Consider the following 23,250-nt stretch of genomic DNA (forward strand, 5'->3'; position numbering starts at 1 on the left):
CGGGATTTGATGATGCACTGTTTCTTTTTTATAATTGTTTTTTTAATAAAATAAAAAAATAATTACCTTTTTTTACATAGCCTAGTACGTGTATGCAAATAATCGCAAAGTAACACATTTTATATTATTATATTTACCCAATAACCCAAACAGCCAAAATAGGAAGGAAAGGAGGCATTGATGTTAAAGTAATAAGAAAAAAAAGATCCCAGAATAATTTGGACCCTATTTAAACTTTGATTTCTCCAACCAAGCTTCTGTATTACATTTAATATAATAATAATGCAAGTTAGAAAACCCTTTTATATTGTGAATTGGCATTGCAGATATTATAAATATTTGGATAGCAGAAAATTAACCCGTAAAAATTCCCTACAAAACTCTACTATAACGCAAATTTAGTCAAGAACTGAAATCACGAAGATCGATGCGGTTCTCGCAAATCAGTAATAATTTCGGATAAGTCATTGGGTCTCACGGGATGATAATCCAGCTGTTTGCGAGCCTTGTCTATAGAAAAATAGTGGGTAACACCTGTCTTGAACAATTCGGCGGGAGTGAGAAAAGGAGTAAAGTCGATGAATCGATAAATAGCACTGTAAACAAAATGCACGAAAAAAACAAGAATGTACATCAACCACATGGGTATTCGGGTAGTGGGAAACGGCTGTCCGTAATGTTCCATTAATGGTTTGAAATATTCCAAGTTGTTGACTGGACATCCATCAGATAGAAAGAACGCTTGGCCTCCTATTCCTCCTATTCCAGGAATATTGCGATTGATATCTGCTAATTTTAATGCAGCTTTTACATGTCCTTGAACTACATTTTCTAACCCAATAAAATCGACCTTTCCACCATGTTCGTCGTAGTAATTAAATCGTACCATGCCCTTACGGATAGCACCAAGCACACGTGGCAAGTGTCTTGACTCGCCTCGCCCAATAACACCAGCTAGTCTAAGTGCACATGTGTGTAGATCTCCGCGTCCGTTGCTGGTAAGGACTAGTTGTTCGGCAATTGATTTTGTGCGAGAGTAATGATCAACGTGACGATGTAACGGGAAATAAGGCAGACTTTCATCCCCGTTGAGTATTGCATCTCCACCGAAGACAACATTGTATGTGCTTGTATACACCAGGCCTTTGCAATTGTTCTCGGCGCATGCTTTGATGACGTTACGCGTTCCGACTATGTTAACCTCTTCTACTTTGTCAAAGTAGGGTGGCATTTGTTCCCGACCAGACATTCCATATGAAGCTGCATAATTCAAAAATAAGTTTTAGTTATTGGAGAAAAAAAAATATGAAAAATTTTCTTACCAGTATGTATAACACATGTAACATTTTGGGTTGCTTCCAATAATGAATCAACGTCCCTTACATCTCCTTTGAATACACATTAAATGATTTTATAAATATATTATTCTACAGTACATTTTGAAAAATGAATGAGACTGAAGAGCAACCATTTTAGAGAGAGTAAATTACCATTGATGAATTTCATTGTTCCATGGGAACAACAGATTTCTTCGCTTTTCATTCCATCTGTGTTGTGTGAGACTGAATGTTCACTGTTTGGATCCCATTTTTTGGCAGGATAATTAACGTCAAAAAGAATGACTTCATGTTGAAGCTGAAGAAGTCGTAAGCCTATGTGGAAACCAATGTAACCGCCGCCACCCGTTATGAGAAACTTGTAAGCAGGTTGACCGTCCATACTTTAATGATACCTGTTTAGCTAGTAATGATCTCGTGATGAGACAACAGACAAATTATCAAAGTTAAAGTAGGCCACAAGTATTGATGAATACAAGTGCTTATCTATTTGGGTTTCGATCGTCTGCTAATATATGTTCATTCCTAACGCCGTTGTCAAGTCCATTCAATTCAATATCACAATATCTACCATCGTGATTCGTGACCATGATCGTGACAAAGAAAGTTGACATCACAGATAAAGACCACCGTGGTCTTTATCTGTGGTTAACGTATTTCAATCAGATTTACGGTGAAAAAATCAAGTTTTTACTTTTATAGGGAGTCAACTTTTGCTACTCGATAAGTTCATGGGGATCAATCCAATCCGGAAAGTTTTTACTTTCTCGTTTCTCTGGCCTCTGTCGAAAACTGGAAAGCTCTGAGCGCCAAATACTCAAATAACCTAATAGGGAGTCATACGATACGTAAATACCTTTCGAAAACTTGCAAATTTTTTTTTGGCATTGAAGTAGAAAATTTCGAAATAAAAATTTCTCGATCTACGCAGTTTGCTAGCTACTACAGGAACTCTTCGAAACTTTTTGATTACATTTTTTACATCTAGCGTTATTATTTATGTTTCACTAAGTACACGATGGATGTTTTAAAAAAGTCAGATTACCCTACTTTCCTCCCAGAAATCAAGGGAGGGAAGTAGTGATCTTTCTACAGGCTGCTCTCTATCAGCGATCTGCTGATCAATTTTAGAGAGGTTTTCTCGTACTACCGCCAAAATGAAAAACGTAACAAAGTAGGTTAGTAACAAAACTCAAACTTGTTCAACAAGTTCTATCCTATATGAAAGAACGGCTACCTACTTGTCTTGGTGGAATGGGTATATTTAAATAGAAGAAAAGTGTTAGTTATAAATATTTGGTGTTGCTGATTTTCTCCATTTCATTATTCAACCAGCTACGTTGTGATTCAGACTATTCGTTTGTTCCATCTCTACTTTTTTTTTTAAATTCAATTTACATCAAACATGTACAACGAACATTCTTGCACGTTTTTGATCACGGGCGGTGCAGGTTACATTGGTTTTCACGTAGGTTTACAACTTCTTCAGCTTAAACACAAAGTAATTCTTTTGGACATAAATTACCCAAACAAAAAATGGGATTCCAATTTGGAATTTTCTCCCAATGGCAATGGAGAAGAATTGGAAGATATATCCTGTTCGTACGGGACTATGAAATTTGTTAAAGGTAATTTTCGTTATTCAAATTGTGTCAACCGCCGAAAAACAAATCATATTTTTGTTTTAATAATAGGAGACGTACGAGACATCAATATATTATTGAGAGCTACGCAAGGTGTCACTTGCGTCATTCATACAGGTATTCGTATACGAGCTCTTTTTAAAACGACACATTTGCAGATCGAAAATCATGTGGAATTTTTTTTTTAAACAGTTGGTTATGGAATGTCTGGAGTTCAGCAAATGCCTAGTCACTCACACCTGGTGGAAGAGATAAATATCAACGGAACACGTAACGTGATTGAGGCTTGCGTCAAGAACAACTGCAGAGGACTGGTCTACACAAGCACCAACAACGTGGTCTTTGGTGGACATCCAATATTCAACGGCGATGAAAGTCTACCATACTACCCGTTGCACAAGCAGAGTAATCATTACTCAAAAACAAAGACGATTGCCGAGCAGCTAGTTCTTACCAGCAACGGACGTGGAGATCTGCAAACGTGCGCACTTAGATTAACAGCCGTTATTGGACGCGACGAAGTGCGAACTTTGCCCCGCACTGTTTGGTCCATCCGCAATGGTTTGCTTGCATTCAAATTCCATGATAAACACGGCAGCTTAGTGGATTGGATCGGAATAGACAACGCAGTTCAAGGGCATGTGAAGGCGGCCCTGAAATTAGTCGATCCTGATCGCAAGACTCCTGGAATAGGAGGCCAAGCGTTTTTTCTGTCTGACGGACGGCCGATATCATATTTCGACTACGTGAAACCTATTTACGAGTATTACGGCCAGCCATTTCCCGCTATTCGAGTCCCGGTATGGCTCATGAACTTTTTCGTTTTCTTAATTATGTACGTTTGCAGTTTGTGGTCAGCGTTATTTTTCGAATGTGCTCCATTTTTGAATTCTTGTGAACTTGAAAAATCTGTAGTGACTCACTATTTTTCTATTGACAAAGCCAGAAAAGAGTTGGACTACCATCCGTTAAAACCAAATGACTTATCTGATATAATCGATTGCTTATCTGAAAATGAATGGTGATGGAACTTTTGGTATTCTTTGGTTTCAATAATGTTTCTTATGGGTAGAATAACATATTTATTATCTATACTTCTACAGTTATAAAGGTATGGCTTGTACTCTTGATTAGCAAAGAAGAGAAGATGTAAACTCACTGAATTCTTTAGTAATAAACGGAGTTTGATTTAACTATGTTTCGATGGATTTATTTCAAAACGCATTAGATGGAAATGTTTTCACGCAAATTTTTTTTCTTCTGATACGCAAAATCAAAATCAAAATTTAAGTTTCTCCAAACAATCTAGGTCACGGGTCCTACGGTTACAAATACGAGGTCGAAAAACGAGGTATATAATTCCAAAAAGTTTGAATGAAATCAGCCCGCAGGTGTGGTCGTTCGTTCGGAGAAACGCGCACACATTCAGACCAGGAATCTTGCACCTGCCTGCCTACGTGGGTCTTGGTCATTATAAATTTGGAGGCCAAAAGTGATTCGTTTGAATTTTGGTGTAATAACGAGTTTTCTAATCTAAGCCGTTGGCTAAAAACAAAGCCAGACCCAGATCGTCATAAATATTAATTATTTGTTTTTAAAAATAGTATCTGACACATTAACTAGGACAACAAAAAGAATCTTCTGTCACTTTCTAGAATTTCCCTTTCGTTTTTTGAGATGGCCATCAACTGAAAAGTTCTGGAAATTCCCATATCAGTGAGTTGTGTAATAGCGTTACAATTTAAGGTAAAAAAGAAAAGACGAAATAAAAATTAAGTTTTTCGAAAAAAGGAATACATAAAGTTTTCTTTGCATTAAACAGGATAACAAACTAAATAATATTTAGTTTATTAATCAGTTTTATCTTGTTTTAAAACTAAATAAAAAAATTCCCCTAGTCTACAAAAGTTTTGAAAAAACCTAACCATGGAGTGTTTAAGTTGCTTCACCAACGATAACCACCAATAGTGACTTGTTCACATGGATTATGTTTGACAAGAAAACTCTGAGATAAATATATATAATGATGCCTCCATCAATCTTTTTCAAATTTTCTTCTAATTAGGTTGATATGGTGATCTCAGCCGGGCCTCGGACAAGAAAGAAAGCTATGTCTGTCTCTGTCTGTCTCTGCCAACTTTTTGCACTAATTCACCCCCCCCCCCCCCAGGTTTACAAAATAAAGATAATTCCTGCCAAAAGTAGAATGTTCGTTGTGAATTGCGCAAACTATTTCTTTGTAGGTTTGATCTTTGATTTCTACTATTTAGTCACACAAAAAGAAAAAAGAAAGACGTTGCACTCAAGAAGTGTTTTATTACTTTCACGACATGTGTCGTTCGCTAAATTGTAGTCTGCACTGTGGGATGGCCCAATTTTGCATTTGCCAGATTGCGAAAATGAGTCGAAAATTAACTCAAATTTTTCGAGTTTTTTATTGAATTTATCTTTTATAAAAAAAAACAATATTCAATACCAAATTATTGGGTAAAATTAATAAAAATAAATAAATCGAATAAAACTAGGTAATCCGATCAAACCAGGGGTATGGAGAGGTGGTTCCCAATGACAGTGTTAAATTTCCCATAAGGGGATTCGACGGGAAGCTACTTTTTTACTAACGACTTTTACATGGAGGCATAGGGAGGTCTCTCCGACGGTGGCGCCATCTAGGCTCTCGCGGCATATGGACATACCGAGAGACCTTTTAGTAAAAAAAGCGGACAACCCCTTATGGGAAATTCAACATGGAGACTGGAAACCGTCTCTCCATGCCCATGATCAAACTAGATTTGCAACGCTGGTGTGAAAAGTAAAAGTAACCGTGAAATTCAAGAACCTGTGTTATAGCGCCTTTGTATTTTTTTGGTTTTTTCTCAGCTCGCTGAGCGTTCTCTTTTATAGCATTACACATTTAATTTGAATCCACGCATTCCCGAAAAAACTGTAAAAAAAAGGAGAAAACGATCAAGTTGCTTCCGGCCATCCAATTTAACGCACCCTGTTGTCTTGTCAAGATAGGGAAATTCCGTCGACTGCTGTATCACAATTACGTCCATTGGCGTGATAGTTGCTAATTGGTTTTAGGGTGTGTGTGCTTGGGTAAAATAATAATACTTGTAACCATTTATTTTATTTTTTTTGTTTTAGTATTCTCTCCGCCCGCTGGGTGAATCATCCCACGCATTTCATTTCCCATCGGTTAATTATTCATTCCAAAGCGGCGGCTGGGGCTGCACTCGGCTCTGCTGGGGCGCATGTCGGATCGTTGATATTGATCATCAACTGTGTTACATGTCTTGTCGGTGATGGCGGTACAGCTGGCAGATTAACATCTGCCATTACAACATCATTGGGTTGCTCCTCCTCGGTCTTGGTATCGTTACATTCCCCCTCTATCATTGGCTCGTCTGGCTCCCGCTGCTGTGAATCGTTATTGACGGTAGCCGGCTCGGTTCCTTCTCCGTCAGACCTCTCAATGCCGTGAAGAAGTTTGGATTCCAGTAAGTTGATGCAGCGAGTGATGGAAGCGATGGCTTGCCTGCGCGCAACTCGCACATCATCTCGACCCTCCACTTGCACATTGTCCAGTTTCAGTAACAATCTCGTCAGCCTGTATAAAAATCAAAGAGAAAATCAGAATGGTGTTGTAAATACGAATGAATTTGAGATGAGTACATTTCATCGAGAAATAGGAATCCACGATCGTGACGGTCGCCACGGAATTCTTCGATACGGGGAAGGAGAGTTTCCGTCTCGCGCTGGATCCGCTCGATGAGTTCCAAATCATTGGCCGTTTGGAGATCGACTGAAGCCGAGGAGCCGGCGGATTTGCCAGAGTCATCCGACAATCGATCATATGGAAGAGGAATGGGCACGGAAGCGTCCCGGACTTCCTCTTTCTGTTTGGCCGCTTTGTCAGTTGACGGAGTGCTGCTGCTGCTGGTCGTCACCGAAATTGGTATTTGTGTGACTGGCGGAGCTGTTGTCTTTTCCGCCGCTGCCGCCGCCGGATAGAAAGGCATCGGGATGGCTGTTTTGCTCCGCTTTTCCGCAGCTGAGAATAGACCAGCCCCTTCTTCGGCGACGGAAGGAAGTAGTGGCTCATCTCGACCCTCCACCATGATGGGAATGTGACGGACATTATTACTACTGCCGCCGCTGCTGCTGCTGCTGCTAGTGGAGTTGACATGATGAACGTTTGGATGGCGCCGCCCAAGTCCCGGCGAATCTGTGGCTTGATTTTCACGCTGGCTGTTGATGATAGGATGACCGCCGCCCGCTTGCGGTTGGTTAAGAGTTGTGGTGAACACGCGTCTAGGACTGCCGGATGAAAGATTATTGTGATCGCCATTGTCAGCGACATGTGGCGCGACTGGAGGAGCAGAACTTGCCCGGCAAAATCCACTTTTAGGTGACGCCGCTGGACTGCCGGGTGGGAAATCACCGGTGGCACTTCTGGCCGCTTGTTTGGGAATGCGATGTCGAGTGCTGGGCGAGTCGCTCCTTCCCATTTTATTGTGCTGCTGGGCTGAACCCTGTCAAATAGCGCAATAATCAAGCGATTAATGATAGACCGTACATGAATCATAGCTCGGCCAGCGATCGTGAAAGGTCAGCCAAGCCAAATCGATCCAACAACCCAAATGAAACGTTGAATTATTACACCTAGGCGTTAGGAACTCAAATAGTCTTTGGGTAAAATGACGCAAATACACCGATCGATAGAGAAAATTTTCCCAAGCACGATAACAAGACTCAGAATATTTGAATACCAAATCAGATGATGTTGTTGTTGGCCTTGTAGCCGTTTCTGCTGGAGCGCCACCGCCGCCGCTGCTGCCGGCGCTCGAGTTGCTTCCGGCGCTGCGGCCACTGCCACTAGAGGGCCAACGCTGCCGATTTCCGGCCCGTCCGAACGGCGCCGCTAGATCGGCGTCATCCTCAGTCATCCACGCCGGAATATCGTCTTGATGGAAGGCGTAGTTGGCATGATGTGGTGGCGGTGGCTGGTGTGTTGGCGGCATGGACCTATCGAACACCCGTCGAGCAGTGTCCGTAAATGGGAATCCCGTCTAAAACACAAACAACGTAATGAGAGCTATACTCGGAATTGCTAATTAAAAAATAATACCCAGCATAGAAAAAAAGACAACATCACGTCTAGGAATAATAAATGTGGAACAAATCAAATTTCGATCCAAACATGGACCTTGGTTTGACCTCATTGATCGCCGAGTATAGTTTGACGTGCCAAAATGGCATTCCCCCAACGCTCTCTGTTTTTTTTTCCACCGTATCGGTGGGAAGATCAACCCAAGTGACGGGCGTTTAATTTTAGAGTGGCCACATATATACACTAGGCACTCTTCAAGAGCTGTTGCCCAGCACAACTGAAAGGCGCACGGGTTATTCTCCTGTGTTATTGTTATTCCCCAAATTGCGCTCGATAGCGCAGCCCTTGAAGGTGATAACTTGAACACATTTTACGAGCCCAAGTTTCGCCAGTCGTACCAAGGGCGAAGTTAAAAAAGAAAGAAATTGTTGAGTAATAACGGGAAAAAAAAAAGGGAAGACATTTTTTGGGAGTTTTCGACTGGAACTGATTCTACGCTTTCATGTCTCTCTATTTTTATCTGTTCTGCATCTGTCCCCGTTTCGACCCTGGAAAAGAGAGAGAGAAAAAATGATGCATTCGTCTCGGAACAACTCCTGGGAGTTCCATCCAGTTATGTATTGCAAAAATTCTAGCGACGAATCGTTACGGACGAGATTCCACAATTGATGGTCATAACCGTGGCCATTCAAGGAGTACTATTATATACCGTCGCTACCGAGCGAAACAAAAAAGGCCGAGAGCCCATCGTTAAAGTCATGTCCAATTCAGGGGATGCCGAAAAAAGCTATCTTTCCAGTTCATTTCTTACATGTTGGCTGCGTGTCCCTATCTACTTGTTCTGTTTTTATCATTCGATCGATCGGGATAACCAATAAACCCAGCCAAATCCGTGTGTGCTATTCATGAAACAAAAAAAGGGGATCGTATCTATACGAATCAAATACTAGGGATCTTCTGTGCCAAATCACAGCAGTTTTTTGTGTGTGTGGAAACATTACTCGCATATCCAGCTGGAACGGCAGACGCAGCGCGCACAAGGCGGGCTGATTTCCAACAAAAACCTTATTACGTAGAACCAAATGTTAGGACTAAAAGGAGGTCAACCGAGAGAGGTAGAAAAACCCAAAAAATACATGTAGGAACACTGGAAAGCCCGGAGGAGATGAAAAGTTTGGAAGAAATCTGAATGTGAACACTTTCTCTAACGTGAATGTCGAGCTGGGGGAAAAAAAAAAACGAAGAAGATGGATTTTCTCTTATTCTTTTCTCTCTTGCGCGTACATTTGTTATGGGCTAGGCATTTCAATTGACGAGATGCACCCATATATGGTCTCGGCGACTATTTCTAGAGGCTATAGCTTCCAGAAAATTCGTTTAAGGGCCACCGAGAACAACGGAAACGCAATGAAAGGATGAAAGATGATGTGGATTTACTTGACTGAATGCGAGGCATTAGATATTCCACAGTCTGTAAAGGACAACAAACGAGCTAAACAATTCGTAATAAACGACACTTACCCGTTGAGCGGTCGATTCCCACTGTGGTGCCAAACGATCGAAGAACATTTGTCGATGCTTATCGAGCTCGTCTCTTAACGACTGGATGACTTGGTCACTTGATTTCCGCTGGGTTGTGCTGTGTCCGAACGGAGAAGATGATGACGAAGCTGAAGCTGAAGCGGATGCGCTCGGGTCGGCGGCTGTCCGGCCAAAGTGGGAACGACGGTCGCGGAATCCGGATGGAGGCCAAGCGAATGTTTGATCTGAAGCTAAGTCTTCTTCAGCACCGGGATCGCGATGAAACATGACGTATTTTTTTGCAAGTAGAGACTAGCTCAACGTTCAATGTGTGACTGTTTTATATGGATATTTTTCAAAAAGCTCTTTCGGGATGATACTACGCGCCGCCTCTTTGGGCTGACTTCAACTCACGAACTGGACGGCCCACATTTTTACCAGACTGTTCTACCGTCTTCCATTTCCCCCGCCTTGACGCCGTGTTGCCACATCGCAAACTCTCTGGTCGGTTCTCGTCCTTTCGGGCTGTGAATGTTGCGCAAGTTTTGGTTGCTTTAACGTCAGACAAATATATGGGACTGTATATAAGATGGAGGAGATGGCAGCACGCGATAAAAACATTGAGCAAATAATTAACGGTGGGCGCGCCGAAAAATAAAATAAAAAGTGTGCAGATGTAATATTGCCTGTTTTTCTCTCATTTGATGCAGCCTTTTTGACCACTTAAGGCTGCGAGTTTAACCGAGTCTATTCGTTATAGACTCTTGGCGGAATGACGTCAGCTAGTCGATGACATCAACTGGTTAAGGCCCTCCCTTTCCTCAGGCTTAGTCGACTCGAAAGCCAACTGAGGGTATCGATCTAAGGAAACTGTTTTTCTTGGGTACTTTCCAACAGTCATTTGTTACGTGTTTTTGTTCGCTGACATTCATTTTCTTCTTTTCCGTGTTAGGCCAACGTTATAGGCTACGGTGTGCCCCCAAGATACATGATGACGACACTGGCTGTCTTTAGCCTGATGCTTTCATCGTCCTACACCGGCGTGAGTTTATTAGTCATGCAGTTCCAACAGTGCCGGTGAATCAGCCTTTTTCTTGTTGGAAATATAGTAGCCTCTTCGTCGTAAACTGCCAAAACTACTCAAAAATTGATTACGTAAGATAGGAAACTTAAACGGTTAAGTGAACTTCCCAACTTACCGTATTTGGAGAACACATTTTCAAGGGGTATTAAAACCTGATCTCATTGACACACACACAGTTCTCAAACACGAAAAGTAAACACAATGAGATAGTGTAGATTTTCCGAAGTTTAAAAATGATTCAATTTTCTTTGTCTGCTAACTTTCTGCGGAAACTATTGAACGACACTGCAACTCTGCATTGTCAAAAAAAGAAAATATAAACACACGTCTGCTAGGCCTAGTAAAAAATGGCCATGCGTTATTCATTTTTGTTTGGTGTTTCACGAATATTAACTCGCCAGACATATAACGTTTGTCAGAAACATCATGCAACTACAGCTATTTTTCCCGTGCCTTCAAAGAATAAAACAATTTCCAAGAAATTAGCCATCGAGCATGATGATCCTGATGTGTTCGGTACTCTTTCTTTACGTGAGAATCTCGGAACACAAAAGTTAGATTCTATAAAGAATCACGATAATTTTATCGACGAAGGAGATGCAATAGAAGAAAAGTTTCTTAGTTTTGAACCTGCTGACAAAAAGAGTTCTGAACAGTTTGAATTGGAAATTGAGCAGTTAATAAATGACAGAAATCTGAAAGAAGCTTTGTTTCGACTAGAAGTTACTATGAAAGAGGACAAAGTCAGACCATCAAGAAGTATATTTTCCTTGCTAATTGGAGCTTGTGGTAGAGCTGGATATACCAAGAAAGCTTTCAATCTTTTCAATGTGGTAAAAACAGTTATTCCAGTTACCTCCCAAGGTTCAACCCAAATACTTAATAATGTAAGCATTTTTTTAATTTCTTCTAGATGAAAAAGAGAGGCTGTGTACCAGCAGATAGCCATTATACAGCTCTATTTAATTCATGTGCAAATTCACCATGGAAAGAGGATGGCCTGCAGAGAGCAACCATGTTGAGACAGCAATTGAAAGACAAAAATGTTATTCTAAATAGGGCTCAGTATCATGCTATGATTAAAGGTAATTACATTTTGACCCTGAATTGTTTTATATACTAAAATTTTAATGCTTTCTTCCTCTAGCTTTTGGTCACTGTGGAGAAATAGGAACAACACTTGAGATCATGGACGAAATGGCAACCAATCAGATTACAGTTACAACAGAAAGCTTCAATTTCTTGCTTCATGCTTGCATTTCTTTACCTGAAGAAGGATTTACTCGCGCCATCCTAGTAAAAATGAACTATGATTTCTTATGGGTCACTAACAGAACTTTTGAATATTACTTTAATTCCCAGATCTGGAGGAGGCTAAGGAATATGAGAGTCACTCCTTCAATCTTTTCTTACAACCTGATGCTTCGTGCCGCTCGTGATTGTGGCGCAAAACATATGGATGGAAAACATCAACCTATTGAATCCATGTTGCTTTTGGAAGAAAAAACTGGCTCTCAAAGCAATAATCCATTCAAGCCGGCTGTATTGACTATGTCAGAGTTAACGACCGTTACAAACCAGCTGACGGTATGTCCAAACTTCCTCGCTGAGAAAATCCAGTCGAGCAACGTTATGGGTTTGGCCGGACTAGATCGGACTGAGAATCGGTATCTAAACCTATATTTTAAAATGTAATCAAGTTCGTAAATTTCAGTGCTACGTTTGTTTCCTAGATTGGCTCTTTTGGGAGGTATTGAAGGTTTTCTGGCAGAAATGATCAAGGATCATGTTAAACCCGATATCAAGACGTTTGCCCTTCTTCTCGAGACCATAGCGTCTGATCCATCAGAAGAAAAAGTAAAATTTAATTGCTACATTAATGAGATCAATATCCTCACTTTTAAATCTTTCCAGAAACTTATGGAACAAATGAAAGCATTTGGAGTTATTCCAGATGTAACTTTTTTGAATGTTTTCATTAAAAAACGTCAATTTCGACGAGACAATTCCGGTGCTCAAGTAGGAATTGAACCTTACAGCAAATTCCATTTAGCATTTTTAATTAATCAATTTTTTAGGAAGTATTAAATTACTTTCAGGAATATCAGCTCTTTCCGAACATAATGACGTTTGGGGTTCTTGCAACGGGATGTCGTTCTTCTCAAGAAGCCGGTGCGTTGATGAAAGACATGGAAAATGCCGGATTCAGGTATTAACAATATTTGGTCCATGAATTCCGTTTCTCCGCCCAACTAACTCTGATCGTTTCCAATGCAATGCAGAGTGAATATTGAAATATTCGGATCATTTTTAAAGAACGCGATTTTTCACAAAAAATGCTATTTTATCATGGACTTACTGAAACGAGCCACGGAGATGAACTTAACATTAGACGAGAAAGCTATCAAGCTTTTGGATAAATTCAGAAGAGAAACCAAGGAAGCTATTGCAAAGCATGTAAGTGTGCATTGACTTTCAAGGCTGTCCATTTTTTAAATTATTGATTTTTTATTCATATCAGGATCGAGGTTTGGAAGTTCCTAAAATCTACGGAAACGAATGGTTCAGAGAATCATTTAGAGTGTTTTGCCTTGGATACAAACCTCAAATGGAAAAACTTGAAGTAGCCCTAGAACCTCACCCTTGGCAACAGTACCGATATCCTTTAGCGAAAAAGGATAAAACCGATCAGACTTCCTATCCATCCAAGAGTGGAAAAAGTGTACAAAATTTAAAATAAATATTTTGATAAATGAAAGAGAGCTCTGTATTTCTTTCTTTCTGCAATATGGCTGTTTTTGAAGAGACAATTTATATAATATGGCACTCAATTCTTCTTGATACGCTCGTCATTAGAATTTAACCCTTTGCTAAATTCAAATCACAACCTGGACGAGAAACGATCCCTGGTCCGGATATCCAGGATATGCGACAAAAATCTGACTTTGGTCTCACAGCAGAAGTGTTGTCCATTCTTCTGTTATCAGCTTTACAGACTTCTCTGTAACCAGTGCTTCAGCTTCGCGTACCAGTACGTCGGATAGATGTTCTCGTAGAGAGCTTGGCACCAATGATAAAGATAATCAGTGCAAAGAAGTTATGGAAAATAAATATTTTAATGAATAAAATTTGAGAATAAATAATTTTTGCTTTGAAAAAAGGATATAGTAAGCCCCAAGGGGGATGTCCTCCGTTGATATAAAGTACGTACGTAAATCCATCTTTACACTTGCCATCTACGGAATAGTAGTATGGCAAAAACGAGTGTAACCTAATAGAGAACAATAAATACAGCAAGTTACACCAAAAGTCAAAACAAAGAAATACCTGAAATAATGTTTTTCATAAAATCTTATGGCAGCGCTATTCATTGTCAGTACATGTAGGTAAATGGCTTTACAGATTTGATTTTCACTTTGAGTCACATGAGTAAGAAAACTGTCAAGTAATAAAGATGCAACACCCTGTCTCCTAAAACTTGAGCACACACCCAGGCTCAAAATATAGCCTACAGTGCAGTTTGAATACATTCGTCCATCCAGAATTCCTTTATCCTGTAGCAAATGTTTACAAGTAAGAAATCAAAACAAACTTTGTTTTTAAAGGAACCCACCTCCTTATTAATAGCATTGGATTGCTTTACTTCTGCTATAAGAAGCCCCACTAGTTTTGATTGGTACACAGCAGCTAATGAATAGAACCTTGGATCAGAAGTTATGTCTCTGTACCAGGCTTCCGGGTACTGAATGGGAAACCATTCTTTACAGAGGTCTTTAACCTGTTACCCCCAAATTTTCCAATATATTTTATTAGAGCAGAATGTAGGACAACAGCATATTAAAGTAATTTACCTGGTCCAGATCGGAAGGACAGAGAAATCTCAACTGTAAGTCTACTGTGCTCGTAAACAAGGGATTCGAGTATTGCGATGTCGCGTCATGGTGATCTCGGTTACTATCCTTAGAGCCCGAGTACCTGGAATGTAGAATGCACTGTTAAATCGACACTTTTTTCGAATATGATAACAATAATCACCGATACCAATTAAAGGAGGTCATAATAAATCAGATTTATTGACCAACTGCGAATTGACATTTCACCGTATCCGCCCTTAAGCGTTCAATGAGAAGTGAAGGGAATGGAATATTGTGTTCGTGTGATTACAGCGTTGCCATTAGAAAAACATTGCATCAATAAGCCGATCAAATGATCCGATTTTGTAATATTAGCCAATCAATAGGAATGTTTGCATTACATAATTGTAACTCATAATAGAAAGCAGGGTAACTTATAATAATAATTAAAAGCGTCTTACAGTGACAAAAGTTATCACAATAATGAAAATGATACCACCTGTAAAAACAAAATGAATTTACCGGTTACTGTTAATTATGGGAAAAGGTATGATTGAAGAATGACTGGTCCAGGGGATCGGAAATGGATCCATTTCCGTTCCCCATTTCCAAGGATACTTACTTCCTGTATTACGTCTAGAAGAGTTCTCGATATTTTCGCTGGAACCATAAATAACATAATTTAACGCATCCCGCATCTCATCAACGAGTCCGTAGCGTTGCCTTTCTCTGACTAGAACTGTTTGAGCCACTGCCAAGGGGAAACTGATATACCGTTGTCGATGATTAAAACGTAAGACATTTACGGAGGTAATCAATAAAATACTTTCGTATCTGTTGAGTTTTGAATGCTTTGAAGTTATTGTCAGGAATGCTCATCACGGCGCTTGGTGTTAAGCCCAGTAAAGAGTTGGCGGGTATCAGTCGTAACTGTTCAGGACTCAATCCCCCAATTACCGCTCCAATATTTCGAACCTAGTTTTTAAAATTTGATTATTAAACAGCTTGGTAGGATTCATAGTATGTGATTTTAGTTCATACGATAGCGGCAGTCCAGTTAGAGGGCGCACCGAAAACCCTGAAATCAATGGCTTTGTTTGCTAAAGATGAAAGCACTTCGTCGGAGCACCGGGGCTGACGGAGTAACATTCCAAGGTACGCGGATGCTTCCAAGTACTTTTTTCCAATGTGTGAAAAATAGAATATTTTAAATTAACAGTTTGAGTGCGTATCCAGGGTGACAGTAATTTTGTTTGAATTAATTATTTATACCGCGATGGGGGAAATGCGATCAATTAGGGGTGCGTTCACGCCACACAAAAGACGGCCAAGAATAAGCAAATCTTGTCCTGTGTAAGTTTCAGGATCTTTCTCCCATTCCAACACAGCTCGATTAGATAATACTTTCATCTAAGAAATAAAAGTTTTGGTTATACCAATTAATTTTAGTTTCATACACGTTAAAACATTAAATGTAAAATTATAGCATTTAGTTGAATAAACATTAATCAAGTGATAAGGTTCTTTGAACTTTAGGCAACGTTACCAAGACAAAAACACTACATATCTAGGTTTACTTTGGTTTCCATAATACAACCTTTTCCATGGAAATTTTGAAATCTGCTGCTCCTAATGCAGCTAAAACATCGGAGTCGTTCATCCGGAACTTGTCTAATGATTCCATATCAACACTGGGTAGAATCCAGCCCAACCGAGTCAACTGATTTTTCGGTATTCGACTTGCGTCATTCTCGTAAACCTTGAAGACAAAATGGTAAACGTAAAAAAAAAATATCTTTATTGACATCACAGCATGGTTTCCCTCACTACCTGTAGTACTCGGTTCCACAATGCAGTTCCCTGGTCTGAATTTAGCGGACTGTGACCTAACTCATACAAGCAATCTTGGATGTCATCGCTTGAGAGAGATATGAGTTGATCAACCGTGAATCCTGCAGCCGATCCCGAAGGCACGACCGCTTCGCAACTAAGCCTTCTTCTCTCATTTCCTACTTATCCAGTTAATTATTCATATAATATACAGTACTTAAAGCGTTTATTTATGTTATTTTTAGAACTTACCAAAAAGTTGCTGGTTCTGAATTCCAAATACTTGCACTCGATCTCCAGCAAACGTATTGAATGCAGCTATTGCCCTTTTCTTTGCAACAAGCTCATTACCTTGCCTTACATCATTTTCAAGCTCCATGGAGCTAAGCTCAAATTGGCAGGCCGCCTTTGAAAACCGCCGAATAGAGACATTTATAAATTATAATGGAACTTTAACGTACTATATACTTGGAGATTCTGTCTAAGAATTTGAAGATGAAAAGGTGGTGGAGCATCAGCATTGCAGCTTCGGCATCCTTCAAGGAACAAGTCGTCGCGAATTGACTCTAATTCTCTCCATGACAACGTATTTAGAGAACAGCAGGCCACCGCAACTGTGCCCAGATTCCAGGCATTTGGGTAACTGAATAATAAACCCCATTCAAAGAGTATACCATTACTCACCAAATTGGAACGCGTTGCGTTATCTGAATGAAATTAGAAAGCATTGCATTTTATACCCGTAAAACGTTTTAAGAGATTTTCGTATTGCCGATCTTTGATCTGATGTTGTACAGGGACGTACTGACAGCCCACCGAAGATCTTGACATTTCCCTGCGTGAATTGTGTGTTATTTGAATATATTCGACTCAATAATGTAAGCGGCGATTCAAATTTTACTTGAAGTATTGGAAGAGCAATCTCGAATGCTCCAGTTGTCATGTTATTGATCCTCGCTTCTTCCATATCAACGACGGCGTTTCCAATTATTGCCATGTCTTCTTCGTTCAATTTCCGACCATTGCCATCTTTAACCTTAAATTGGTCGTAATTTTTTTTTTATGAGCTGAGGCAAAGTATCTAGCTTGTTTGTCACCATGGCAGCGATTCCTTGCTGTAATATGTTGATCCGCTTGTATCTCGGAATGGTGTAGTAATCGTTTAAGTATAGACGACCGAGCGACCGAAGCAGCTCAATTTTTTTCATCCCAGATATGGATTTTAATGCTATGACGCTATAAATAAATAATTACTAATCCATCACAACACACATCAGTAATTAAATGAGACTAAGCAGATCCTCCACAATTAAAAAATGAATGTATTTGTTAAAAAACACACTCTTTCCTTAATTAAAGTTGTATAGCAAAAGCAGAACGCTAACAGCTGGCCTTACTTCTCTAAGACACTAAGTCTCACCTGAAGTCGGCGATGACTGTGGCGGGAAAAATGTCGTAATCTGATAACCAAACGTTTTCTAGAAGACTAACATCGGTGTTTGCGACATCGTGTCGCTTGTGCCTTTAAACAAATAAACGAGTCTTTCTGTATCATACATTTAGTCAATTTAGAGTGCAAATTTAGATATACAAAGTGATCTTCCATTAAAGGATTACCTGGTATAACTTCTCAGACGTGTCTGTAAAATCATGATCTGATTTAACAAATTCGGCATTGTTAAATCATTGAAATGAAATTCAGTTAATGGGCTCTTCTTACCATCTGTACCGGCGGTCCCTGGGCACTCAAACTCACAGCTTTCATTAAATCTGCAGTGTCCACTACTGGAATGGAGTTGAGATGTTCAGGACTGAGATGTGGAACAAGAAGAGGTTGGCGAACTAAATCCGCAATGGAAATGTTATATGTCCCATCTAGTTTAGTTGCTGCGTATGTAAGCCTCTATAACGAGATCAGCGCCAAGAACTCCCATGAAGTGTAATTTGGTTAAAAATGATCCGATAAATAGAAAAAGATGAATGCCTACGACGATGGAATCTATTGGCATGTCTGCCGCGAGATCTTGTAATTGATTCAAAGTGTAGCGACTTTTCAAGTACGGAACGGGAATCATTGATTTAATAATCTGGGCAGAATTTGTTGCGGACGAGAGATCGGCTTGGTCGTCTCTCAACTGGGTTGACAAAAGCGGGATTGTTAAATTAAATTTTACGATATGAAAAACCAGTTTGTCTTTTACTTATTTATACCTTTGTGTAGATAACCCCCAACTGGGCACCATTCAAGTTATTAGCTACTACCGACGTCAATTTATTTATTAAAGGTAGGATCTCCTTGGCTGATAGTGACATGTAATCAGAAAGATTAGCACCACCCCAATATATTGCAGGAGTGTTGGCCATGCTCCAGCTGCCGTCGCTATTCCTGAATACCCGAGCAGCAATTTGGCTCAATCGGTTGATCTAATTAAGAAAATTATAAATAACAAATTCACTACAAATTCATTCGTTTGAAAATACTTGGCCACTAGAGAGACTGTCCGCCAAGGGATCGGCGTCTAACATCTGGAAAATGTCCTTGTTTGTGGAATGAGAAGGAGCGAGATTCATTTTCCAAAATTTCCATGGGGCAACTTTCAGGTAGGTGGCGTCAAATTGTAGAGGCAGTTCTTCGAAAGTGTTGTTTACGTCCTTTTCTGCTATGCCGGACAAACGATACTGAAGGAGCGCTGAAGCAGTCATTCTGGGAAGTGACATCCCCCGATGGACCAAACTTTCAATTTTGCTTGCCCAAACTGAGAGTAACAACGCGGGAGCTGATTCGTTCTTATTATTTACCAAAAATTCGGGTAGGAGGTACGGACCCAAATACATCAACCTATGCCATACGTGAATCAACATTAGACACAATGCAACCTCTCGACTTTGTTGGATTTCCAGAATAAATTGAATAGATACCGATCCGTGATATTTGATAATCGATCACCGTTGATGCGCTGCCGGAAACTGTTGGTAAACAAACTCTCAACCAGAGCATAGCCTTGTCCGTTGTTCCAGTTTCTTATCTTTGTTGCATAATGATAATAGAAAGATCAAAAGTGGATGGGTAAAAATTTGCTATCGAAAATTACCTGAGAAAGAAATGAAAGTGAATTGTTTAGAATTTGTTCGTTCATCATCGCTAGCAAACGAGGACTCATCCGGCGGAATAAAGAAAAGTAAAAACTGATATTGGCCGTCGACCACTGGCTTATATTTTCCCCGAGTACTTCCATCATTAATTTCAATTGAACCCGCTATTGGAAAAAGTAGTTTAAAAAAGTAATTCTGATAAAGCAAATTTTATGTAACGCTCGTACCTGCACACTGATGACCGAATCGGATGAGTCTGGGGGAAAGTCGCAGCCAAACTCGGAATAGTCTTGCGGTAACCACCAATCCAATCTAATAAGTTGCGATTCCTTATGATTGAAACAATAAACCATAAATGAAATTCTCAATTACGTACACCGTTCTTGCAGCACATCGATCGCGGATTCTGATCAGAATGTCTGGCGGTAACGCAGAAATCAAACTAAACCCGTATTTTTTCACCAGCGTATTATTCCAGTTGTCTGGCGATGGTAACAACCTGCAGTCGGATTTACTTTAGAATATTATTCAAATATTTTGTAAACCGTAAATAATTACCTGAGTCCCTGCCGGAGAAATGACTGGACATCTTTATTGCAGCGCTGCAATAATGAAAGCATAATTGAATTAATTTCTATTTAATTAAGTGATGATAAAGGGTTCTATAATGGAAAACATACTTTGCCGTCAAAGCCAAATCGCTGATCGTTCCACAAGCTCAAGAATAAATCAGGATTTCCGTCATTAATGCGAAAGTTTAAGCTTTCAATAACTTGAGCCGCTTGACGGTAATCTTTCTTGTGTAAGAGGCTAAGAATGATGTCAGAAACTTGTTTATCCGTCAGCAACCGACTGAACTCATTCTGAATTGACCAACCGACATCAAGTGTAAATGTAATAAAGGGCTATTATGGCATATGAGCGCATACCTTCAGCATAGCTATGGTGTTTGAGTTGAGCTGAAGCAAATCCGGAACGGATATTTCATCGGGCAGAATCACAGTAAGGAATGCCAGGCGTACAGTTTTGGGAAGCATTCCGAGAATCTCCAGCCACCTTAAATGTTTAATGGACAGGATGAAATGAATACCAGTGCAGAAAAAGATTTTGGAAAAATAGATGCATGAATTATACCTTGAAATAGAAGCTGCATTAAATAAAAGTTTCAGAAATAATAATATTCGTATACCATTAAATTGTGATTTTTTAAAATGTCTAACCTGTATCATTCGAATTCCAAAATTCTGAGAAATTTTTCTGTGACATAATTTCGCCAAATTGGCTTCGCTTTTCGCGTTTGGCCTGGTTACGTACAGACTCATACGTCGATCCTTTTGAACCCGAGGAAATGACCTCAGTAAAAACCATAGTCAAACCATCAGTTTTCATTGCGTCATCTGCTCTAGTGTGTCCAATGGCTGATTGTTGTGTGCAGCTTGGCAACAGCAACTCTACTGTTGGTTCCAAATTGGAAAAGGTACGATAAAAAAAGTCAATATTTATAGTTTTCAAAGTTTGCATAACTTTATCTATTGTGACTGTAAAAGCTCATTATACCGGTGAATAAACAAAACAGCAGTGTACATCGAGTCCTTGATGGGTTGTACATTATTGTAGTGAACGGCCGTGTTAGTCGATATCCCGTTTAGATCGTGTTGATGCTATGAAACGACAAACATGGATTTTATAGGATATAGCTGGTACTTATAGACTGTGTTTAGTATTTCTCATTTCAGACTGCCTACGCTGCGTATAATACTTCCAACATTTTACAGTTTGAATGAGGCGGTTTAATGCTTATTTGTTTTGGGGGCGACCGGCAAGAAATACGACCAATAAGGATATAATACAATGGGAACCAACACGAACGGAACGATCTATCGATTTGTGAATATACATACGATCGCTGGCGTACACATAAGGCACGTTATGGTACAGGATTACACTTCGATGTTATTATTCGTTATGCAGATATTTTACGTGACTTGCTTTAACAGCTTTATAATTTAGAAATATAATGCTTCGAGTTCGAGATCGTACCGTCGTCTGATGATAAATGCAGTATAATGTCTAACACCGTAACTGTTTCAACTTAATTGCGAAATTCAGAAGAATTTCATGAATGGAGTAGAAAGTTTTGTACAGCAACATTGAACAGCACCCTTTTGTTCTTCGCTACCACGTGAGTTTAAAAACATCCAAGTTACTAATTGATTCTCAGGTATATGGGCCTGCATATTTTTTCAAGATATAATGATTTGAACTTCACGCGGAAACTTGTTACTTCTGAGGATTCTCCTTATCCCCCACACACACTAAAGGCACTAATGCTTTTTTCCTCAGTGAGTGAGAAAAGATTTAGGGATAAAGTGGACTAAAGCTTCCCAATTGATTTAACATTAAGTGATCTACAATAAGTTAATGACACGTGCACTTACAAAATGCTAGAATTGGAACACTTACTCAAAATTGGTAGAAAATATCCAATGGTCGTCCATCAACACTTGAGTTGAAACTTGAAAGGCGCGAAAATGTGAAACCTGCTCCTTCGACGAATAACCGACAATGAGGAATCCACGAATCAACGCAGTGTTGCAATTTCAAAAATGATTCAAAATAATAATAATATTTATTAAATTGAATACCACAAATATTTAAAAAAAAAATTCAAGATGGTGATTCAATCAAAAATACTGATATAAAAATTCAATTAATCGTGGTCAGTGAGAGGATGAGTAATTTGAATAAAGAGAAAAAAATGTGGAGTAGGATGGAAAGCGCAACTGGCGAAACTGCCAATCACAGACGTCGAATGTGAGAATTTTAAAACGTCAGTCTACTGTACATAAATAGGATTATTATTATTATTTAAATATAAATGGGACTTAGATAAAATGTGAATACTCACATAGAACCTTATTTTACCTTCTAAATTTCTGGTGAACTAAAAAACCGTTCGGATAATTTTGCAATCAAATGTAATAACAAGACTCTGAACCAGGACGAAAAAGTCGTTGATAAACTCGCGACTCGGACAGAGCCAAACTAATCAGATACTGGACAAAAAGTAAACTTTATAACTCGATGTGATAGAAGAGTCAACTTGCAGCTTATATATACTGTGTATTGATGTGTTGTTACTCACAATTACTATGTATGCACACATCAACAGCTCAATTCTGTATGTACCTGTACGTGGCAGGTGCAATCGTTCACTGATACTAAAACAAATGCTATGCTGGTGTAACAACATCAACACGGCGCGGCACTCTCGTGAACTATTATATTCAGATGTGTACATGGTCACTATGGTATCAAAATGTGTAGGGCGGCCTACACCAAAAGGCTATTCCATAACACTCCCGGCATTTTCCCATGTAATCAAACGAGGTGCTGGAGCCTGCTGCTGTCATTGGACGAATAAAATTGGACTTGTTTGGATGATTGAACTAGGGTCTGATGAGAAGGTGTCGTTCGACTCGGCCTTTCCCACTTTATAGAGTTTTACATGCTCTGCTTGTACGTACGCATATAATGATGCATTATATAACAGTGACATGAAACTCGGAAGAGAGCTAGAGGCGTCGACACTCAAAAATTAAAGCATTTTCTTCCTTTTTTCTCTTAATGGAAAAGAAGAAAATTTATTTCCCAGAATCTTTCCCTATAACTTTCCTTTCTCCTTGTTTATTAATTGTACAAATCTTATTTGGTCTTCCCAATCTAATAATGGCGGATTTTTCTTCCATCATTTCCACTTTTCCGCAATATC

The 23,250-nt window shown here is 39.5% G+C and overlaps 5 protein-coding genes across 9 annotated transcripts; 2 read left to right on the forward strand and 3 right to left on the reverse strand.

Moving 5' to 3' along the window:
* Nucleotides 1–52: 52 nt before the first annotated feature.
* Nucleotides 53–2,683, reverse strand: LOC124314149 (short-chain dehydrogenase/reductase family 42E member 1-like). 2 transcript variants are annotated; one of them, XM_046779229.1, is made up of 4 exons: nt 1,733–2,683; nt 1,491–1,652; nt 1,323–1,388; nt 53–1,260 (listed from the first exon to the last, which is right to left on the reverse strand). In XM_046779229.1, the coding sequence occupies exons 2-4, from the start codon at nt 1,540–1,542 to the stop codon at nt 416–418; spliced, it is 963 nt and encodes a 320-aa protein (XP_046635185.1). In that variant the 5' UTR covers nt 1,543–1,652; nt 1,733–2,683; the 3' UTR covers nt 53–415. The 2 variants fall into 2 exon arrangements, with proteins under 2 accessions (XP_046635185.1, XP_046635184.1); XM_046779228.1 differs by having other exon boundaries at nt 1,491–2,683.
* Nucleotides 2,677–4,173, forward strand: LOC124314159 (short-chain dehydrogenase/reductase family 42E member 1-like). Its single transcript, XM_046779257.1, has 3 exons — nt 2,677–2,965; nt 3,032–3,097; nt 3,173–4,173. Exons 1-3 carry the CDS (start codon nt 2,743–2,745, stop codon nt 4,003–4,005), a joined length of 1,122 nt encoding a protein of 373 aa, XP_046635213.1. The 5' UTR covers nt 2,677–2,742; the 3' UTR covers nt 4,006–4,173.
* A 1,646-nt stretch (nt 4,174–5,819) lies between these two features.
* On the reverse strand, nt 5,820–10,031 carry LOC124314050 (flocculation protein FLO11-like). Its single transcript, XM_046779043.1, has 4 exons — nt 9,618–10,031; nt 7,756–8,055; nt 6,659–7,518; nt 5,820–6,593 (listed from the first exon to the last, which is right to left on the reverse strand). The coding sequence occupies exons 1-4, from the start codon at nt 9,903–9,905 to the stop codon at nt 6,191–6,193; spliced, it is 1,851 nt and encodes a 616-aa protein (XP_046634999.1). The 5' UTR covers nt 9,906–10,031; the 3' UTR covers nt 5,820–6,190.
* A 373-nt stretch (nt 10,032–10,404) lies between these two features.
* LOC124314049 (pentatricopeptide repeat-containing protein 1, mitochondrial-like) lies at nt 10,405–13,624 on the forward strand. Its single transcript, XM_046779041.1, has 10 exons — nt 10,405–10,500; nt 10,570–11,534; nt 11,615–11,786; nt 11,849–11,997; nt 12,064–12,368; nt 12,435–12,558; nt 12,616–12,720; nt 12,780–12,910; nt 12,984–13,158; nt 13,223–13,624. The coding sequence occupies exons 2-10, from the start codon at nt 11,049–11,051 to the stop codon at nt 13,439–13,441; spliced, it is 1,866 nt and encodes a 621-aa protein (XP_046634997.1). The 5' UTR covers nt 10,405–10,500; nt 10,570–11,048; the 3' UTR covers nt 13,442–13,624.
* LOC124313970 lies at nt 13,451–22,018 on the reverse strand. Of its 4 annotated transcripts, none has more exons than XM_046778884.1 (29): nt 21,942–22,018; nt 21,036–21,139; nt 20,699–20,932; nt 20,613–20,625; nt 20,408–20,534; nt 20,159–20,341; nt 20,037–20,080; nt 19,855–19,977; nt 19,706–19,790; nt 19,478–19,642; nt 19,305–19,411; nt 18,867–19,224; nt 18,597–18,809; nt 18,374–18,520; nt 18,106–18,288; nt 18,003–18,040; nt 17,806–17,907; nt 17,483–17,621; nt 17,287–17,421; nt 17,126–17,220; nt 16,854–17,028; nt 16,638–16,791; nt 16,386–16,567; nt 16,223–16,314; nt 14,553–14,676; nt 14,315–14,479; nt 14,029–14,255; nt 13,868–13,972; nt 13,451–13,787 (listed from the first exon to the last, which is right to left on the reverse strand). In XM_046778884.1, the coding sequence occupies exons 2-29, from the start codon at nt 21,085–21,087 to the stop codon at nt 13,691–13,693; spliced, it is 3,864 nt and encodes a 1,287-aa protein (XP_046634840.1). In that variant the 5' UTR covers nt 21,088–21,139; nt 21,942–22,018; the 3' UTR covers nt 13,451–13,690. The 4 variants fall into 4 exon arrangements, with proteins under 4 accessions (XP_046634840.1, XP_046634837.1, XP_046634836.1 ...); XM_046778881.1 differs by lacking the exons at nt 13,451–13,787; nt 13,868–13,972; nt 14,029–14,255; nt 14,315–14,479; nt 14,553–14,676 and adding exons at nt 14,906–15,054; nt 15,178–15,320; nt 15,382–15,530; nt 15,597–15,731; nt 15,828–15,965 and having other exon boundaries at nt 16,153–16,314; nt 16,386–16,564; XM_046778880.1 differs by lacking the exons at nt 13,451–13,787; nt 13,868–13,972; nt 14,029–14,255; nt 14,315–14,479; nt 14,553–14,676 and adding exons at nt 14,906–15,054; nt 15,178–15,320; nt 15,382–15,530; nt 15,597–15,731; nt 15,828–15,965 and having other exon boundaries at nt 16,153–16,314.
* Between the last annotated feature and the right edge of the window lie 1,232 nt (nt 22,019–23,250).

This window comes from Daphnia pulicaria, chromosome 10, assembly GCF_021234035.1.
Source record: "Daphnia pulicaria isolate SC F1-1A chromosome 10, SC_F0-13Bv2, whole genome shotgun sequence".
Classification (NCBI taxonomy): domain Eukaryota; kingdom Metazoa; phylum Arthropoda; class Branchiopoda; order Diplostraca; family Daphniidae; genus Daphnia; species Daphnia pulicaria.

Excerpts from the sequence above, each read along its gene's own strand:
- LOC124313970 (XM_046778884.1), bottom strand. The coding sequence starts at position 21,087 with ATGTACAACCCATCAAGGACTCGATGTACACTGCTGTTTTGTTTATTC. Across the intron at positions 18,521-18,596 it reads TGGGGGTTATCTACACAAAG|TTGAGAGACGACCAAGCCGA; the intron begins GTATAAATAAGT and ends TTGTCAACCCAG. Across the intron at positions 17,622-17,805 it reads ACAGTCATCGCCGACTTCAG|CGTCATAGCATTAAAATCCA; the intron begins GTGAGACTTAGT and ends ATTTATTTATAG.
- LOC124314050 (XM_046779043.1), bottom strand. The coding sequence starts at position 9,905 with ATGTTTCATCGCGATCCCGGTGCTGAAGAAGACTTAGCTTCAGATCAA. Across the intron at positions 8,056-9,617 it reads GGGAATCGACCGCTCAACGG|ACGGGATTCCCATTTACGGA; the intron begins GTAAGTGTCGTT and ends TTTGTGTTTTAG. Across the intron at positions 6,594-6,658 it reads TTCCTATTTCTCGATGAAAT|GCTGACGAGATTGTTACTGA; the intron begins GTACTCATCTCA and ends ATTTTTATACAG.
- LOC124314159 (XM_046779257.1), top strand. The coding sequence starts at position 2,743 with ATGTACAACGAACATTCTTGCACGTTTTTGATCACGGGCGGTGCAGGT. Across the intron at positions 2,966-3,031 it reads GACTATGAAATTTGTTAAAG|GAGACGTACGAGACATCAAT; the intron begins GTAATTTTCGTT and ends TTTTAATAATAG. Across the intron at positions 3,098-3,172 it reads CACTTGCGTCATTCATACAG|TTGGTTATGGAATGTCTGGA; the intron begins GTATTCGTATAC and ends TTTTTTAAACAG.
- LOC124314149 (XM_046779228.1), bottom strand. The coding sequence starts at position 1,719 with ATGGACGGTCAACCTGCTTACAAGTTTCTCATAACGGGTGGCGGCGGT. Across the intron at positions 1,389-1,490 it reads AACAATGAAATTCATCAATG|GAGATGTAAGGGACGTTGAT; the intron begins GTAATTTACTCT and ends GTGTATTCAAAG. Across the intron at positions 1,261-1,322 it reads TACATGTGTTATACATACTG|CTTCATATGGAATGTCTGGT; the intron begins GTAAGAAAATTT and ends TGAATTATGCAG.
- LOC124314049 (XM_046779041.1), top strand. The coding sequence starts at position 11,049 with ATGGCCATGCGTTATTCATTTTTGTTTGGTGTTTCACGAATATTAACT. Across the intron at positions 11,787-11,848 it reads GTATCATGCTATGATTAAAG|CTTTTGGTCACTGTGGAGAA; the intron begins GTAATTACATTT and ends TTCTTCCTCTAG. Across the intron at positions 11,998-12,063 it reads GATTTACTCGCGCCATCCTA|ATCTGGAGGAGGCTAAGGAA; the intron begins GTAAAAATGAAC and ends TTTAATTCCCAG.